This window comes from Coptis chinensis, chromosome 3 (assembly GCF_015680905.1).
Source record: "Coptis chinensis isolate HL-2020 chromosome 3, ASM1568090v1, whole genome shotgun sequence".
Classification (NCBI taxonomy): Eukaryota; Viridiplantae; Streptophyta; class Magnoliopsida; order Ranunculales; family Ranunculaceae; genus Coptis; species Coptis chinensis.
The window spans coordinates 563,902-581,606 of record NC_141458.1 but is presented as its reverse complement, the minus strand read 5'-3'; the positions used below and the strand labels follow the sequence as shown (position 1 = coordinate 581,606).

At 37.2% G+C, this 17,705-nt stretch overlaps 3 protein-coding genes across 6 annotated transcripts; all 3 read right to left on the bottom strand.

Moving 5' to 3' along the window:
- Positions 1 to 180: 180 nt before the first annotated feature.
- Positions 181 to 4,991, bottom strand: LPXA (bacterial transferase hexapeptide repeat-containing protein). Of its 4 annotated transcripts, none has more exons than XR_015217517.1 (9): positions 4,777 to 4,991; positions 4,522 to 4,674; positions 3,603 to 3,715; positions 3,333 to 3,425; positions 3,106 to 3,222; positions 2,917 to 3,000; positions 2,679 to 2,783; positions 647 to 740; positions 181 to 573 (listed from the first exon to the last, which is right to left on the bottom strand). XR_015217517.1 is itself a non-coding variant. In XM_086599741.1 (9 exons), exons 1-9 carry the CDS (start codon positions 4,847 to 4,849, stop codon positions 457 to 459), a joined length of 942 nt encoding a protein of 313 aa, XP_086455867.1. In that variant the 5' UTR covers positions 4,850 to 4,990; the 3' UTR covers positions 181 to 456. The 4 variants fall into 4 exon arrangements, 2 of the variants coding, with proteins under 2 accessions (XP_086455867.1, XP_086455866.1); XR_015217516.1 differs by having other exon boundaries at positions 3,603 to 3,711; positions 4,446 to 4,674; positions 4,777 to 4,990; XM_086599741.1 differs by having other exon boundaries at positions 647 to 733; positions 4,777 to 4,990.
- A 1,259-nt stretch (positions 4,992 to 6,250) lies between these two features.
- Positions 6,251 to 11,916, bottom strand: LOC147507009 (kinase with adenine nucleotide alpha hydrolases-like domain-containing protein). The gene is made up of 9 exons (XM_086599736.1): positions 10,778 to 11,916; positions 10,117 to 10,271; positions 9,935 to 10,029; positions 8,749 to 9,785; positions 8,195 to 8,355; positions 7,440 to 7,516; positions 7,190 to 7,337; positions 6,920 to 7,066; positions 6,251 to 6,766 (listed from the first exon to the last, which is right to left on the bottom strand). The coding sequence occupies exons 1-9, from the start codon at positions 10,965 to 10,967 to the stop codon at positions 6,494 to 6,496; spliced, it is 2,283 nt and encodes a 760-aa protein (XP_086455862.1). The 5' UTR covers positions 10,968 to 11,916; the 3' UTR covers positions 6,251 to 6,493.
- Positions 11,917 to 13,323: 1,407 nt separating this feature from the next.
- On the bottom strand, positions 13,324 to 16,677 carry LOC147507008 (uncharacterized). The gene is given in 6 exon segments (XM_086599737.1): positions 13,324 to 14,070; positions 14,196 to 14,234; positions 14,237 to 14,346; positions 14,435 to 14,601; positions 14,996 to 15,048; positions 15,804 to 16,677. Coding segments are annotated over 6 exon segments (1,623 nt in total). The 5' UTR covers positions 16,609 to 16,677; the 3' UTR covers positions 13,324 to 13,621.
- Positions 16,678 to 17,705: the final 1,028 nt, after the last annotated feature.

Sequence of the window (17,705 nt, the reverse complement as noted above, 5' to 3'; positions counted from 1 at the left end):
CCACTCTTGAAACTTTAAAAGTGCACTTTTGGATGTTGCTAGTGTCATGTTATCTAAGAAAATAGTTACTTTAGGCTTCAGGAATGGTACAGCACTTGGAGGGACTGGACTAGAGGCTAAGCATTCATTACATAAAAATCAAGATGCTACCAATTTACAGGAACCAAAGAAGACTGAGTATGCAGAAAGGCGTGAGCTTTAAATCAAGTTATATAATCAACCCAGGATACAGATTTAGTTATTAGTTACAATATTAATTTTGGACTCCTACTGTATGATTTGATAGATCACAGGACATATAATCCACAAATCTAGATCACGACTATTATTCTCTTCTGGAATAGTGACCACTAATAAAATTGATACTTGTATAGTTTAATAATTTTGCGTACAAAAAATGTGTACTTTTACTTGCACAAATCAAAATAATTTAGAGGAACTTGAGAATACCCTCGTTTAATCACCCCAGAATCTAGACTTGCAAATTCCACGACGATTTTGCTCAAAAGAATCACGAATAGATTGCACCATAGAGTGTACAACTTGAAAGTTAGCCAGTTCACTGCTCTGCTCCTGCAAGTTTGTTAAAGAATAATGAGATAATATTTCTTGGTTAGTAATCTAACAGACGGAGACATGTGATTACCACTTCGCTGAGACGGTCTTCAATACCCCGGATTTTGCATCTACTGACATGAATATCTTTTCGATAAGCCTTCCTCATGCTTCTGACCTTAACTCTTGTCAAGGAATAGTATATAAGGAAATTTGACAAATGCAGTTAAACCCACAACCTAAAAACTCTCACAACAGATTGTAGTAGGACTAATGATGAAAGTATAATTTGGACTAAACTAACTTTGAAAACCATCAACGAAACTGGAATTACGTTTTCCACATGCTTGCTTCATAGACCTTACATGCATGACGGTTTTACAGTGTACCTGGTCAATTAATTAATTAAATAGAGGGAAAAATTGGAAACATGGGAGCATTTGGGGACACGCAATCCTCCAAAAGATAGATTATGCATAAAAGTTGACCCTGGAGGGATGCTTTAAATATGCACAATTCATCTGTACTCCGTTTTCTTTTCTATCCTTTTACTTTTTGTTAACCAAAGCACCTCTTCCAACTTTGTTAAGGCAACAACATGTAATCATGGATCCACTCTGGGTCAATCTTCTGCAACAGGACCCATGCCTAGCCCTCCTCCAAATAATTAGGAAATAAATTACACATAAACCAGTCTACAACAAATTTTGGGTGCTATCAGCTAACTGATATCTTCTCATCTCCAGAAAGTGTTTTACGCATTATAGATGCTCAACTACCGGAATTAGTCGAGAAGCATTTGCCTTCATTAAGTATATATATGTAGCAAAACAGTAAAAGCATTATTTTATGTTCTTTCAGATGATTAATCTCCCAAGAAAGATATCTAAATCGTTTCCGCAATTTCCTTAAGACTTGATAAGACAGATAATTAGTTGAACCATATAAGAGCATCTCCAATGGGGGGTGTAAACAGTATAAAGTGTAAAGTTTACACCCCCATTGTCAAAAAACTCCTTCCAATGGGGGTTGTATAGCGTAGGTAATAGGCTAGTAGTTAATAGAGAGGGTGGGGAATTCCCCACCCGGAAATTAGCTAATAAAAAGCTCGGACGACACTCAAACAAACGTCTGAAGAAAAACGTTTCGGACGTCACTCCAAGTGATGTTTCAACCGGTTATAATAATTTTTTAGGTGGCCCCTTATTCAAGTGGACCTTCTTCTTTATGGCTCGATTTTGTGGATTGCTTCCAATTATAGTAGATCCTGACATGGGATGCTTTTTGTATTATTCTTGATAATTTTATTATGTATCTGATAAAGTGTGAAGGATCAAAGTACGACTGGAAAATAATCATCAAAATGTCGGTTGAGGAGGCAGTGCGCATAGCTGAGTTCTTGGAAAAAGATTATCATGGACACAAGGGCTGGGCTCGCACTCAAGCTTCACAGGGAGAGATGAAGAAAAACAATCCGAACCTGGTGAAAGTGGATTAGAAGACTAGACAGAAGCAGAGGATCTTTTATGGGTACTTAGCAACTGCTTCAATAGATCTACAGAAAGTCAACTTTGAGACGAGGAAAACAAACAGTATAAAGATCAAGATGGATTTGAAGCCATGAATAACAAACCCTGTTTCTCTCATTTAAAAATCTTGAACAATGGTATCTAACCCGTTCAACATTTAACATACCATCTCAAGAATTTTTGCATATTAGTATTTCCAGAGAAGAGGAAGCATAAGAAGTGTGTTTCAGTCTACTAGACTCTTTCCGCCCTTTTCTTTTTTCTGCAGACAAGAGAAACGTTACTTAAAGCAACGTACCTCTTATAAGAAGAGTGGGGCGTTATTTGAAGAAACACAATGAAAGTGGGACGCCACTTAAAGTGACGTTTCAATCTATTAATCTCTCCAACATCACTCCGACCATTGGAATACACATTTCTTAATTATCCCCATTGGAAACTGTTGAGTGTGTATATTTTGCTTGAATATAATAGAGTGGAGTGGGGGGTGCAAAATCCTAGTGGCACCTATGTGGAGCCTATGTGGGAGTGTAAAATTACACCCCCCATTGGAGATGCCCTAACACATAGGAAGCAATTACAGATTATACCAACCTCTTCACTTGAGAATCCATGGCGCCTGAGACCCTCCAAATTTAACCCACATAGTTGTGCTCTATCGCCAGACACCATCATGTACTTTGGAACATCTTGTGCGATCTATAAACAACAAACGAATAAAACAATCAAAATAAATATTTTAAGTGATAGAAATCTTTCACTTAATATAAGTCTATTTAATCAAGTCAAATAGTATTTTCGAGACGAATAAAATATTGAAGAATGCTCATACCACAGAACCGCCTCCAATGAAAGCAAAAGATCCAATTTGACAAAATTGGTGAACAACAATAGCCCCTGCAGTGTGAGCAGAGTCCTACATTAAAGATTAAAATTAACCTTATTTCAACAATGCTCCTCAAGATGGTACTAATAGACCGGTTAAAGTTTCAAGAAGATGACAAATAAAACAAGGACTTACTTCAACGACAACATGTCCAGCAAAAAGAGTACTGTTAGCAAATATGTTGTTATGACCTACTTTGCAGTCATGGGCAATGTGGCAGGACCCCATGAGAAGATTGTTGTCACCGATAACCTAAGTTGAAGTGGATCATGTAGAAAAAGAGAAGTACATCAGCACACAAACACAACAGAGAATGACGCTTACAGTGTTGAATAACATAATTTTTCGAGCTACCTCCATACCGTTATATCACTTGAATTTGACGATCGATGGATAGATGTAAACTCCCTGATATCATTGTTGTCACCAATATTGAGGAAACACTCATCTCCTGCCTAAACCCCAAAGCAAACAAATCATAAACATACGAGTTGTTATTTTGTTCCAAGAAAAGCCACCTTTCGACAACATCACTGCTAAGCCTCCCTTGTATAAACCCAAGCTATATCTAAGGAGAAAAGGAAGAAGTTTATAAAATCATATGATAACATCTAGATTCAAGAAGATTTTACCTTGTACTTCAAATCTTGGCACCTAGCTCCAACCACTGCATGGTGTCCTATAAGGTTATTGCATCCAATGACAGTACTCCCAGGAAGATCCTCCCCAACAATGGCCCCACTGCCTGACAAAGTTTTGCACGACTAAATAAGTAATTGAAACACAAAAATAGAAACGAACCTAATTAGTATGTGTATATGTTGGTATGCAAGTAGCAGATATACTTCGGGGATTTACATGGAGATAAGTATGATGATGGCTAGTTTAGGAGCAGAGTCTCTTCTTAAGACTTGTCCCTTTTAAGAAACCACATCGAGTGTCATTTATGAGTAGTCTAATTTTCTTTTGTTTTTTTTAAACCTCTCCAAAGTGATAAAATCTCATGAGGTCTAGTCAAATTCGAAAATCACGTTAACTCAAATCCAACCACTATCTCATCCCTATATATAAATTCACCTCAAAGAAAATTCTCCATTGTTTAAGGAATGTTAAAAACTTTAAGCAACCTGTTAAATAACTCTCACTAAGACAAAAAAAAAATGGTGTATGTTAGCAGGTGGTATCTCGCCATGTAAGCACTTTATCATTAGTTTTTTTATTAACAAACAAGCAAACAAATTATGTTGTCCATAGGCTGTGTTGCATGGGTACGGGATAACAAATTATGTTATCATTAGTTTAGGAGCAGGGTCTGTTTTGCTTGTGTCCGGGTGTCCATACCAATGTCCGCAGGACACGGGTACGCGATACAGAGGAAATTAGGGCGTACCCATGCAACAGAGTCCATAGGTGTCAATATAATCCTGTAACCAAATATCTCAATGCACAACGGCAACAAAAACTAAAAAACTCACGTCATGAGAATGCAACGGTCCCCAAGTTGAGTATGACCAAAAATATGAGTTGATGGAAATAAATGACACCCGTTACCAATTTTGGCATTCGAGCCCACTGTACAAAAAGGGCCAATCGAAACATCCTCGCCAATGAGGGCACCGGGGTGAACAATAGCAGTTGGGTGGATAGAAGGTGAAGATGAAGATAGGTTTAACTCAGTTGATGTTGTTGTTATGTAATGCATCTCTGTCAGGAAATAAAACAAACACTTGGTCAGCAACATTTTAATTTTTGTACAAATAAAAAATGTGGAGAGAGAGAGAGAGAGAGAGAGTAAGTAATGCGTACGTGTAAGTGTTCTAGTGAGACGTGTTCCAAGAATTGAGGAGGAGGAGAGTGATTTGTTGACGACGGAAAACATGGCTACTCACTTTCCCGCCGAGTTCCCTCCTCTTTTTTCAACTACTGGACTTAGAATATCACCGATATTTCATAGTTGAACAAAATGCCACTAAATATCGCTTATTAATCAGAAATCTCGGCATTGGTTTTTGTGTGTATATACTATATACTAGTTTCATGGATGAGCCACAACACTTTTTTTTTTAATTTACAATCGAAGGGAAATTACTATTTTTCCATCATGTGCAAAAAAAAAATTCCCAAAACCTTACTTAATTATGATAAGGTACATTCCAATTTTGATGTCGTTTCAATTTTCTCAAAAAATTGAAATATTAATGGTTATTTGTTTAGATTAGAAGAGAGAGAAAATGGGATACACCAATATCACTCTAAAAAAACATATAAGGGCAATTTTGTAATTTAAATTAGGTAGAAAAGCATAAGGATTTTTTTTGTAATTTAGATAAAATATAGGAAATAATCTTTAATATAGACAAAATATAGAGACTGTTATTTAATTACCGTATAGTATATGGACGGTACTGTAATTACCGTAAAAATTAGAGATTGTTTTGTAGTTTATATAGAGTACAGGGACCTAAAATTATAAAAAACAAAAAAAAAAAAAAAAACCCTGGAAAATGACGAAAAGCACCTGTGATGGACATATTCATGTTCATCAACCCCACATTCCGCAAGTCTAATGGAGAGCTGTTAAATTAAACTGCTAAAAGTGTCACATAACTGCCACATAGGCCTTTTTCTGTTTTGAAGTGCTAAATGATACGGACGGCATAGTTTCTGCAATCCGTCTATTATCTTTTAGAAAAAAAAATGGACGGATGGCACAGTTTGTGCCGTCCGTCGAAATTTAACACATGGACGGTAGAAACTATGTCGTCCGTTTCCCGAACTTATTATAGCAGCTGCTAGTGAAGCTCTTAATTTTGGCTGGGTTTTTTATTCTCTCCAAATTTAAGACCCTTTTAACAGTCCTATTGGAACGACATTTTTGTGGTTTGAGTGCTATATTTGCCTTTAGCAGCCCATATAGCCCCCATTGGACTTGCTCTGGGTGCTGGTACTCTACACCTTTGATTAGAGAATCTGCAATGCTATCACCCTCACCCCTTGCTTGATGGAGAGCCCAGACACTCTAGAATTTGGTTTTTTCTAATATAGTAAGATCACCAATTTCAGTTGGCATACAGTTATAAAAAATGGTCTTTTTGTAGTACGATCACACTATATTAGCGCGGTGACATACAGTTATAAAAAAATTTACTTTTGTGGCCGCCTCATTGCTTTCTACCACTAGCACAGGTGATCATCGTCTACTTTTCTATACTGTGGAAGTAGATTCTATAAACGTTGAATAGAAACAAAAACTGGGATAGCTAATACTCTATTCAGTCCATATACCAATCTATTTCGATAGTTTGATTTGGAAATATAAGCAGAGAGCTTGTTGGGGTTATTGAAGAATTACAGAATTCATTACCTTCAGTTTTCTGTAAGGCCAACATCAGTTAACAGTTCCCTTCACCCTCCAAACAAGCTAAAGCCTAACAAATTTCAATTCTATACAAACGAAAAATCCTAGAAGGCGTGGAATGTGGAAAAGAAACAAAGATATACTATGTAGGACAACGTATATAGGTTACATATGATCAGCACTTGAGATCTTCCTTGCTTTCTCTTTTTCACGGTAAGCTGTTCTTAGTGCCTCGTAAGACAGCTTCCCACTTGGAACCTCTGTAATTTCATTTGATATCGTTCCACTATAATGCTGTTGCTGTTGTTGCTGCTGTTGTTGTTGTTGTTGCTGTTGCTGCTCCATCCACAACCTCCCACTTCTGCTACCACAGTCGTACCCAGGTGTTGACGTGTAGTTGTTGTCCATGAACATGTCACCCTCCAATATCCGTAGAACCTTTAGAGGATAGCATAAAATAAGACCAAGAATCAGAAATAGTCACAGCGTAAAAAATAAATAAATAGATAAATCATACAATCTACAAATGCTATCCTCTATATTTTCTAATTCAAGCGTACATATCTTGAAAGAAGAATCAACATTTCCTACCTGGGACATACGAGGCCTTGAATGGGGGTCTCGCCTAATGCACAAGGATGCAGCATGAAGCATGCAATGAACTTCCTGTTCTGAGTAGTCCTCTAGGGATGGGTCTACCAATTCATCAACGGCATATTCTTCTAGAAGTGGGCGTGCCTGCTCAAGCGTCGAACAATATTGTATATTAGAACTTACGATGACGGAGACGGAACTCTAAGGACAATATAAACTAGAAACCATGTGTGTTCAACGTTCATTCACTTAATAGAATATATATACCCATTCAGTAAGACACTGCTGACCCTTGGGCCTGCTAATATCCACAGCTTTCCGTCCTGTAACGAGTTCCACCAGTACCACCCCAAAGGAATAGACATCAGCTTTTTCTGTGATTTGACCACTTTGAGCGTATTCTGGCGCCAAGTACCTAGGTAAAGGCAGAAGAGATTAATCAGTTTTTCAACGCTTACTGAAGAGCCAAAGTAATACACTACAACATAATTTCGAAATGAAAAACAATCTAGCTCACCCGAATGTTCCAATGACTCTCGTCTCCACCCCCATTTCTCCATCAGGCTGCCATCGAGCCAGGCCAAAGTCTCCAACCTGTGAAAATGGGAATGCCGTATGAGATCCAATTCGATTTCAATATTATAAAATTACAATTCTTTAAGAAAAAGAAGAAAAATGAATTCATACATTTCTTCTTATATAATTTGAATTTTATTCCCTATCCCCATAAATCCCCTTACCCCAAGAGAAGGTGGGAATCGAACCCAAGACCTTGGGCCCAACTTCCCAAGGCTTGACCCGTAGAACACTGGACACCTTTCATACATGTAGATACATAAGTGAGACTTTGAACATTGATGCAAACACATGGAAGAATTGACCAGTAAAATGATGATAACTATTTTCTCCTGCCTTGGCTTCGATAAATTTTCTTAATAATGGTAATAAGCAACCCTTTTAAACTGGGACCACCCCTTCGTGCAAAGTCCCTATTTTCATCAACTAGTCGCAAAAGATTAATGGGTATCCAAAAAACCAGAGCATTATCTACAGCAATTTATTGGATGTGCTAGATAAATGGTTGCTTATCCACAAGCATTAAAGAAATTATAACCCAACACCAATTGTTAGATATGTAAAAAGGCTGAAAACTATGACAACATATAAATTTTTTATTTTAAGATTTTGGTCTCAAATAGAGCAAAAAACAGAAGGAAATTAGATACAACTGTGAACTCCTACTAAGTCTATATAAATGAATGAATTCCATACCAGTGGCTCAAAATCATGGGTAATGAGGATATTGTTTGGACGCATATCACGGTGGACGATGCATCCTACTCTACATTCCTCATGAAGGTATCGCAACCCTCTAGCAGCTCCAACTGCAATTTTTTGTCGTGCAGCCCATTCCAATCTTTGCCGATTACGCCCTGCATAAAACCTTTTTTGTTATGGACCAATTCAAGCAATACACTGAACCAGAACTAAGAAAGAGTGGTATTCATATAACAGAGGTGACTTTTCCCCACTGACAAAAAAATCTACAAATTTTAATCAGCATATGCAAAATGCTGCCACAATTTTGAAATTGAAGGATAAGGAAAAAGCTTTAGGTCCAAAATAATTCTCTAGTACCTCTATACTGTCATATTTCTTTCTATAACAATGTAGGAGGCTTCATTCATGAACTAGTTGGACAAATAATTATTTCATCACATATTAGCTTTCTTGATTAACATTTGCATGTCAAATTTTTCATAAGCTAAACCACTTTAGGCATAATCATAAAACACAGTTGCTAAAATGGACTTCAAAAGTCTTACCATATAAATGAGAATCCAGTGATCCATTGCAAATATATTCATAGACCAACAATCTTCTTCTGTCCTCAACACAGAACCCAATCAGCATCACAACGTTTCGGTGTTGTGCACAGCTTAAAACCTCAACTTCCGAGCAAAACTCATGATCACCCTGGGAACTAGCCAATTTATGTTGCTTGACAGCTACTGCCTGGCCATCTGGTAAGACACCCCTGTGGACAGATCCAAACCCACCTTCAGCCAAGAAATTTGCCTGTGAAAATCCACCAGTAGCAAGTTCAAGCTCAGCATAACTGAACCACCTTGGAGGTTTCCCAAATACAGGAGCCTTGTGCTGACATATTGAACACAATGGGGGCGGTCCAGGAGGTGCACTTCTGGATAATGACACTGCTTCTCTGACATTACCACCAAACTCAACATCCTGCCTATAGTTGAGTCTTCCAAGTCCTTCACGGTCAAGTTTTGAGAATTTCTCCACCAAAGCTTTGGCTGTGGAAGAATGAATGTTCTTGAGCCTTTGCGAGCTTTCATCAGAAGTTTTTAACGATGAGTGGCTTGAACTAAGAATTTCGGCCATCCATGGTTGAAAACTTAGACCAGTTGATGGTGGACTTAGATCTTCACTATCCGTGTCTGAGCAACTATCATCCAGATTCCTGCTTTCTTTTGAAGCTAATGAATCTTCTTTTTTTACGTCTCTACTTATTTCTGGGATGAAAAATGGTGAAGTTCCTGGGTCTGAGCTTGATACTGATGAAGTTCCAGCTTCAGTTGCAGTAAATGGTGTCCCCAGTTCAGGACTACTATTTGGAGTAACAACTGGGCCACGAAGTGAATTCATTGGATCACTATTGTCTTTCGGATACTTTTCTGATGGTTCTTCTAACTCAGAAGGCAATACAGAAGTCTCTTCAGGCACCCCCTTAGGTGATCCAACTAAATTCAAGCGAAGAACTTTTGGCTGGGATCGTTTCATAACTACAATGTTACACTGCAGCTCTTCCATACATCGTTTCTCTTCGTGTTTAAGCTGTCTGTACGGAGAAATGTATAAAGAAATGGGATTAGGGGAAGTATACAACATAAAACTAAAGCTTCAGTAAGAACTACCAAGTTTGAATTCTCAGAACCAAAATTGCATGCATTTAAGTTGAAAATATGCTTTTGGATATATTTCTCTTACTTGTCCAACACAACCCAGTTAGCTTGAGCACGCTTAGCTTCCACAGAAACTGCTCCACATGGTGTTCCAGAAACAATCTTGATCTTGATATTTATCTGATGAACAGTACCATTAGAAAAAGAATTAGTAGCTAACTAAGCACATCTGCACATATACGTATACAAAGTTACTAAACCCCTAACCTTGTTTGGGTCATAAACATCATGAAGCTGGAGCATCATTTGAGAGCAAGAATCTGTAATATCAATCTTTTGGTCTGAATTGGTTCCCAACTGAGATCTCCTGTGGCCACTGGCGCAGTCTCCAGCAAATATGGGGAAACCCCATAATTTCCTACCTGTACAAAGAACAAGCTCTCATCCATCATCGGCTTACCTTACCAAAAATGAGAAAAATGGTTTGCAAGATTTTACTAGAAAATTGTTTTCTTCTACAAGAGCAAACAAAGTGGACTTGCATTAAATAAATTCTTGGAACAAATTACAGAAACACAAAAAGGTTTCCTTTTCCTGCAACTTCTGGCAAACCAAACACTGGTAATAGGATAACTTAGACCATGTCAGGGATTCTAACGCACCAAGAACCAGGCTCCAGCAGTTTCCAAGTTGAAATATTAATAACAGAACTAAAACTGATTGGATACACTATGCTTCAACAAAATGACCAAAACAGAAACTAATCTGGTCTAGCCATGTAGTTGCTAAACAAGCACCTTCCCCTTGTAACAGCCACTGTCAAGGACTTAGACAGAACCTAGAAACTAATCAAAAACTTCATGTCCATCGCCAAAAACACCCAAGTCACAAAAGAACCAAAACTATTGCATAAAAAAAAAAAAATTACCTGAACTGATAGCTGGAACCACCACAAGCAGTGTAATACAATCCCCAGGTTGAACAACATGAGTCAAAGCCCAAACCAAAGCAGTTCTCGGAATCTCCTTCATAGAGGCCTTAACAGCAACAACCACCTTCTCTGCCGTGACATCCGACCCCTTCTCTGCCTTCCCTCTCTTCTGTTGTTGTATACTCATCTCAAAATACTATCTCACTCCACTCCTAAATCTCCACCACAGCCATTATTACAGAAACTCTCTTTAAACCCCAGAAAGCCTTAAACAAGATGAGAAGGTATTTAAGACCCTAGATAAAATAGAAAATGCAGAAAACCCAAAGCCTTATACTTTGTCAGCTAAAACTTTATAATGACTGACAAGACACTTTTTTAACCTGATCACAAAAAGAAATGTACAAGAAAAGGCAAACAAACCCCTACACTCAATACTTGATAAACACTTTTTTCCCCCTTTTTAGACCCTTACATTTATTATAACCAAATCTCTTTAGCTTCAAACCCAAAAGAAAACTGAAACAGAAACATTCTATTCCTGTTTTACAGAAAAGCAAATATAAAAAAATCTTAGCTAAAACAGTAAAATTTCAACACCCAAAGATAACGACACAGATCTTACTGTTTTAAGCAGCTTTTGTAGAATCTTTACTGGGTATTTGCCAAAAAACACAATCAAATCATTGAAATGACCACAAACTTTCGGTTATACAAAGTAAAGATACATTCTTTATTGTTTTTTTATATATTTAACTTGTTAATAAACCATTGCCCCAGAGCTCAAAGCTCAAAATGAGAAATTTTGAAATGTTAAGAAGTTTTTGTAGAATCTTTACTGGGTATTTGCCAAAAAACACAATCAAATCATTGAAATGACCCCAAACTTTCGATTATACAAAGTAAAGATACATTCTTTATTATTTTTTTATATATTAAACTTGTTAATAAACCATTGCCCCAGAGCTCAAAGCTCAAAATGAGAAATTTTGAAATGTTAAGAAGTTGTTTGTTTGTTGGTCTACTAGAAACAAGAAACTAAACTGTGTGTGTTGTTTGTTTGTTTGTTATCATTGTTGTCATGCATAACTCATCTATACAGAAAACAGACACCACCTCATCTTCTTTCTTTGCAGATTGGTTTGCTGTCCAAAAAAAAACAATGTCAATTGGCAGAGTGTCTAGTGTTAAGTGGGCTTTGTTTTCAGTGTTATTTACGAATCTAACATTAGATTCTCTCAACAGGTTTGATTCCAAGTACTGGTTGCAGACTCTTTTTAGTAATTAAGTGTAATAAAGTGGGTTAATAGCGTACATTCACGTACACTGATAACTGACCTGACTCGTGAGAGACACTACCACCCTCGGCAAATTAATTGCACCCCAATCTTGGTTGGTAGGTGGCTATCTGCCTATTTTCAAGACAACAAATTTTGGTATGTGTCCAAATCTCAAGCAAACTTCTAGTTTTTGGCAACTGAAAATTTCAGTTAAACGAATTAGGACATGCACAAATAACAGTTTTAGAGGGACAATTAAAAAAAAAATCCAAAAGTTAATAATGCCTCTAGTAATATCTCTAGGTGGTAGTATAAGTGTCAAATTTTTCAAATTTGAAGAAAATTTCGTCTCTAGGTAGCCTCAAATTCGGTCACATCACATGTTTGTTTGCATTCTTGTTCGCAAATTTAGTAATTTGGATACGAATGCGGATGCGGAGTGATATTGCAAATGTCGTCCTAATTTTTTTTTTTTGACTTTAACCAGCACCACGCGCCAGTAGTACTGTTGCATGGGAGTTTTTTTTTTCTTTGGGAATAGTTGCACGCCACTCCTAATGTCGCGTGGATTGTTTTGGAATTGTACATGTGACACTCCAATTATCGCGCGACAGTAGGGCTATTTTTTGTTAATGGAATTTGCTGGTCGAAATTTGCGACTAGATTTTTAAAAAAAAATCTTCAAATTTAAATAATATATTACCGCCACCTAGGAATGCTCTAAGACAGCAATAATCAACGACAATTTTTACCCAAAAAAAACAGGACCACTAAAGTGACAACAAATTGTTTTGTGCGAGTATGAAGACAAAAAAATACGTCTCTCTGTGCAGAGCATATGCACCATTAGGTTACCTCTCCGTATTTTGTAAATGTGCAATTGGGAGTACAATCTGCTACTACTGTGAAAGAGAGAAAAATCATGGGCTTATCCTTACTCCAGTAAGTACATATGACAAAACTTACCAACTGGACAATGGACATTGACTTTTCCCACTTGGGCCTTGCTTACCTTTTTAAACAGAGCATGAACTGTACCAAGGGGCAATAGTACCCTTTTACACTACCACATAACATTCAAGGGCCATCACCTGAATTAAAGACACCTTCTGAAATTGACTAGACGTCTAATTTTTTTTTATCAATTTGCTTTAAAATGATGTACATATCAAGATCGTCGTGTTGATGTATTGTCTCCCTCTTTTTTGTTTTCGATCAGGATGTATTGTCTCCCTCAATAATAATAATACATAGAGATACACATGCACCCCAGTATATAATGATTAATGACAACAAAGATTTGCTACAGAAATAAGCCCTGACCAAGACCCGTTGTTAACAGGGCAGTTGATAGATATTCAAACTGATTTGAAATTACATCCTTTGGGCTTATTCAGTGTCAAACATACAAAAGCCCTGTTTTTTCTCTAGCCAAAATCCAACTACTGTATTACGCAGCATATTTTGATCAGTTATATATACTGGAATTACAGCGGGCAACATGGGCGTCCCCTCCTTCCACCGCAAAACAAACAAAAGCTTACGTCCAACTCAATTCAGTTCATCCATCTAGTTCTTCCATTTCTTCATCTACGTTAGTATTTTCTTCCTCACTCTCACTACTATGGGCATCAGAAGGTAAGAACTTCTTCTTCACTGAGTGCTCATGAAGATTGTACTTGAGAAACTTCAATCGAGACTTGTCTCCACTCTTTCTGTTTTCTTTGCGTTTTCTTCTCTCATCATTAGCTGTGAACTTCATCATATGTGCAGCTGTTGTAAATGCATCATTGATAGACTCAAGCATCTCCTGGTCATCCTTTTTCTCTTCCTTCTCTTCTCGCTTATTGTCAATGTAGAAAAGAAGATCATCTTCCACCTTGCTGTATGGCTGTAGTAACCGTTGTTCAAAGTCCGCTTTAGACTCATCAAATACTGACTTAGCACGAAGTCTTAAGGCATTGTTATTGAATATCTTTGCTCCCCGCTGCTCAAAATTCAGTAACCACTCTGTAGAATAAATTAGCATATATCTAGCAGTTAGCAAGAAAACTGATTTGAAGATTTCCTAAACTCAAAATATAATTCTACCACAATCTTCACAAAAAATAACAGAAGAGAGTATGAGTACTTACTAAGAAGGGCTTGAGGAGTACTGGCATTGGGTTTACTTGCTTTTTATCCATGCCAATCTGAGTAGTTACCCACTTAACCATTGTTGATGGTAAACGTGATCTAGAAAAAGCATTTATGTAAGAGATTGCTTTGGTCTGATCCCCACTTTTCCTGCAACCAGTAAAATAGTAGGAAATGAGCAAATTAGAAGTCCATGTAGCAACTTATTGATGCATGACTAAAGTAGTACCCTTCTTACCTCGCATCCTGTATGGCTTCATGAGCTACAATCAACCTTGTTATGGCAAGCCGGATCATCAAGTGAGAAGTTAGTATTGTCTCTGTCTCATTATTAAGGAAGGAATAGTCAACTAGTATGACAGCATCACAAAGAACCTTCCGTAAAATAGCCTCGTCTCCAGAATCCTGGCATCAAAGACAATTTACATGTGGGACATTGAATATTTAACAATACCAGACAAATTACAAAAAGCAAAGGCACTCATCCCAATGAAGTCGACAAAAACTTTCTGAACAGCGCATTTCCACAGAAAGAATGTTAACATTGAACTAAGAAAGCAAAAGACAACAAGTAAAATTCTCAGAGTATCATACTCAGTATAACTCATTGATGATGGTAATAGCATCATGGCAAGGAGTACAAATAGCCCAAAAGAGAGGTAACCAGGCATCTATACAGGACTAAGACAACCTAACTACGAGTAGATATGCAAGTGCTTTCGACGCAGTATCCCCAGTGCTTATCTAGAAAGTAGATTTATACATGCCACGATATAACACCGACAACAACAAAACTAACCAGTAGAGAGGTGACTGGCAAAGTTGATTCCAGTAGCAGCTTCAGAAGAATCTCTGCAATCAAAAGCAAGATATGAAGTAGTAAGTACGTAAACGTCTATTTTAAGAAGAAAATAATTCACAGTATTACTGGTAAAAAAAATCCGAACAATATATTTTACATAAGAACAAACACACGGAAAAGGACTTGCAAGAAAAATTTAGACAAGAGTCAAGATACTTTGTAGTATTTTACGATACAGAATACATATCTACTTGTAACATGTTTTCCCAAGCAGTCTGACATTACCTGCGCTGTCTTTCCACCTTTCCCCGAATCAATCGATGCATGGCGCTATTTAATCATATGATATATAAAGTAGCTTATGACATGGATTGTAACGTAGGCGAACTGAAATTAATCATTCCAATTATTTAAAATTACAACTAAAATATGGAACTGTTTCTCTATGCTGGAAAAATAAAACCCAAACGCTTAAAGCTATATGGTCACATAATTATCCCCGAGTCCAGAATACCACATAATTTCAAATCACAAGTAGAGCTAAAGGCTTCAATGCCCACCACACCCCATAATTACCAACACTAGGTCTTGTGGTTTCACACTCTACGTCTCTTTCCACTCTCTCCTCTTAAACTGTATTACCTTACTACTTAGTACTCTCTTTCCAATCCTTTCCTATTGCTTCCTTGGTGGTGGCTGGTCCTAGATGCTTCCACATTGTCATTGCGGTTTAATAGAAGATATAGGGTAATTACTACAACAGTTCCTATTGCATAACTCAAGAAAAACAAAAGTATATACTCACCAAAAAAGCAACAGTTCTTGAATGCAGTTATCGAACAAACCGCCCAACTCGTCAACTCCTTCTGCAACACTGTCTTTGACAATCCAACTCCAGCATTTAGTTTCAAACACAACCTCAACAAAAAAGCTTGAACAATAACAACACCAGCAAGGTAACCAACCCCGACCTCACCTTTCAACCCATCTATAATTCCCTCACTAACAAGCGGAAAAAACACCTTCAAACTCTCACCAACATCAACATTCCCCTTGGCCTTATCACTAGTCCAAACACGAACCAAATCCCCAAAACAAGTAACTAAATCCTCTACATTCTCATCCTTATCATTTCCACCAAAATCCTCACACCCACAAATACTAACATAACTAACAACCCCTTCAACCAAACACTCAATCTCCCTCAAAGCTTTCTTCCCCAACAACTGAAACAGCCCCACTTTCCACAACTCATAAAACACAGGAGAAATCACAGCAACAGATTTCAAACCATTACAAGAAACAGAACAAGTAGTAAGTAACTGAAACAAGTCTTTAACTTTCAAAACCCTAGTCAAAACATCATCATTCTGATCAACACTAGTTTTAAAACTAACTGCAGAGTAAAACCAGATAGTTTCAAGTGGTGGATTAACTCTAGCATGTAATAAACGAAAGAAAATCGAAACAAAACCTGAAAAATCAGAAATGCCACGGCTAATTTCGTTGAGAAATTGATCAATTGATTCTTTTAACATGGTCTGGTAGTTTTCACCGATTAGTATAGTTGATTGGGGTTGGGATTGGGGTTGTGTTGAGACTAATTCCATTTTTTTGAGAGAACTGGCTTTCTTAAACCCTAACCCTAGTTTTTTTTTTTTTTTTTTTGTAGGGTTTAATAAATGTCGCGGGATTTATTTTGAATGCAAAATATCGGTGAATGTCGTGTCGATATGTCTCCAATTTTGCTGATACTTTGTATGGCTGTGGCATGGGTCCGCTCGGCTCGGGTTTGGGCTAATAATAAATAAGTGGTCCATATATCGTCATAAATGGTTTATATAGAAATTTATCTTCGTCATAAATAAGATCTTTATGATGGGTGATTGTATTCCTAGAGATTTGAGGACGACTATTTCTCAAGGTTACCCAAACTTCCTTATCATCACCCAAAAGTTTTATGGACTTTGCTAGTTGGCACTTTCGGGCAAGCCTATTTTTAAAGAGATAAGTAACTCAATAGTGTGTTCCAAACTTCTAGTATTATCACCCCAAAGATTTTACTAACTAAGCTAGAAAACACTTAGGGAAAAAAAAAAAAATGTGTGGATAAACCTGTTTTTAAAGAGATCAATAATATGTAGGCGGTTCGAACTCTAGACCTATGTTGATATATTCTCTTTTGATACTAAGAGCATTTCCAATGTAGTCGACTATAATTCCCCTCTTTTCACCTCCACGTAGGCAGTATTTTCCCTCTTTTTTACCATTTTGGCGAAAAATAAGGTGAAACTGTCGAATGCAAAGGTAAAAAATAATATCAGACAGGATGTTGGATTCCATCTGGAGACATTTTGATTGAGACGGAATGTAACATCCCGTATGGTATTTTGTCTGAAGTTAAAAAAAAAACCAAAAAAAGTCGAAAAAACACGCGAGACGGAATGAAAACACGCGAGACGGAATGAAACATTCCATCCGGAAAAAAAAACCGATTTTTTTTTTAAAAAAAAACACACGACACGAAATCCAATATCCCGTCCAAAGTTCACGAATCAACCACTATCTCGGTTGAAGGTTTTATCCACGTAATGACTTGGGAATATAGTCACCCTCTTTTTCACCTATACATTGGGCACTACATTTGAACAAAAAAGAGGTGAAAATTTTCACATTCTCTTCAATTCCACCTGCATTGGGAATGCTC

What these genes read in the sequence shown, in the direction of transcription:
- LPXA (XM_086599740.1), bottom strand. Translation starts at nt 4,849, where the DNA reads ATGTTTTCCGTCGTCAACAAATCACTCTCCTCCTCCTCAATTCTTGGA. An exon ending in TCTCACTAGAACACTTACAC is followed by an intron (nt 4,675 to 4,776) that starts GTACGCATTACT and finishes ATTTCCTGACAG; the next exon opens with AGATGCATTACATAACAACA. An exon ending in AAGACCGTCTCAGCGAAGTG is followed by an intron (nt 574 to 646) that starts GTAATCACATGT and finishes ACAAACTTGCAG; the next exon opens with GAGCAGAGCAGTGAACTGGC.
- LOC147507009 (XM_086599736.1), bottom strand. Translation starts at nt 10,967, where the DNA reads ATGAGTATACAACAACAGAAGAGAGGGAAGGCAGAGAAGGGGTCGGAT. An exon ending in ACTGGATTCTCATTTATATG is followed by an intron (nt 8,356 to 8,748) that starts GTAAGACTTTTG and finishes GGTTTTATGCAG; the next exon opens with GGCGTAATCGGCAAAGATTG. An exon ending in AGCAGTGTCTTACTGAATGG is followed by an intron (nt 7,067 to 7,189) that starts GTATATATATTC and finishes ACGCTTGAGCAG; the next exon opens with GCACGCCCACTTCTAGAAGA.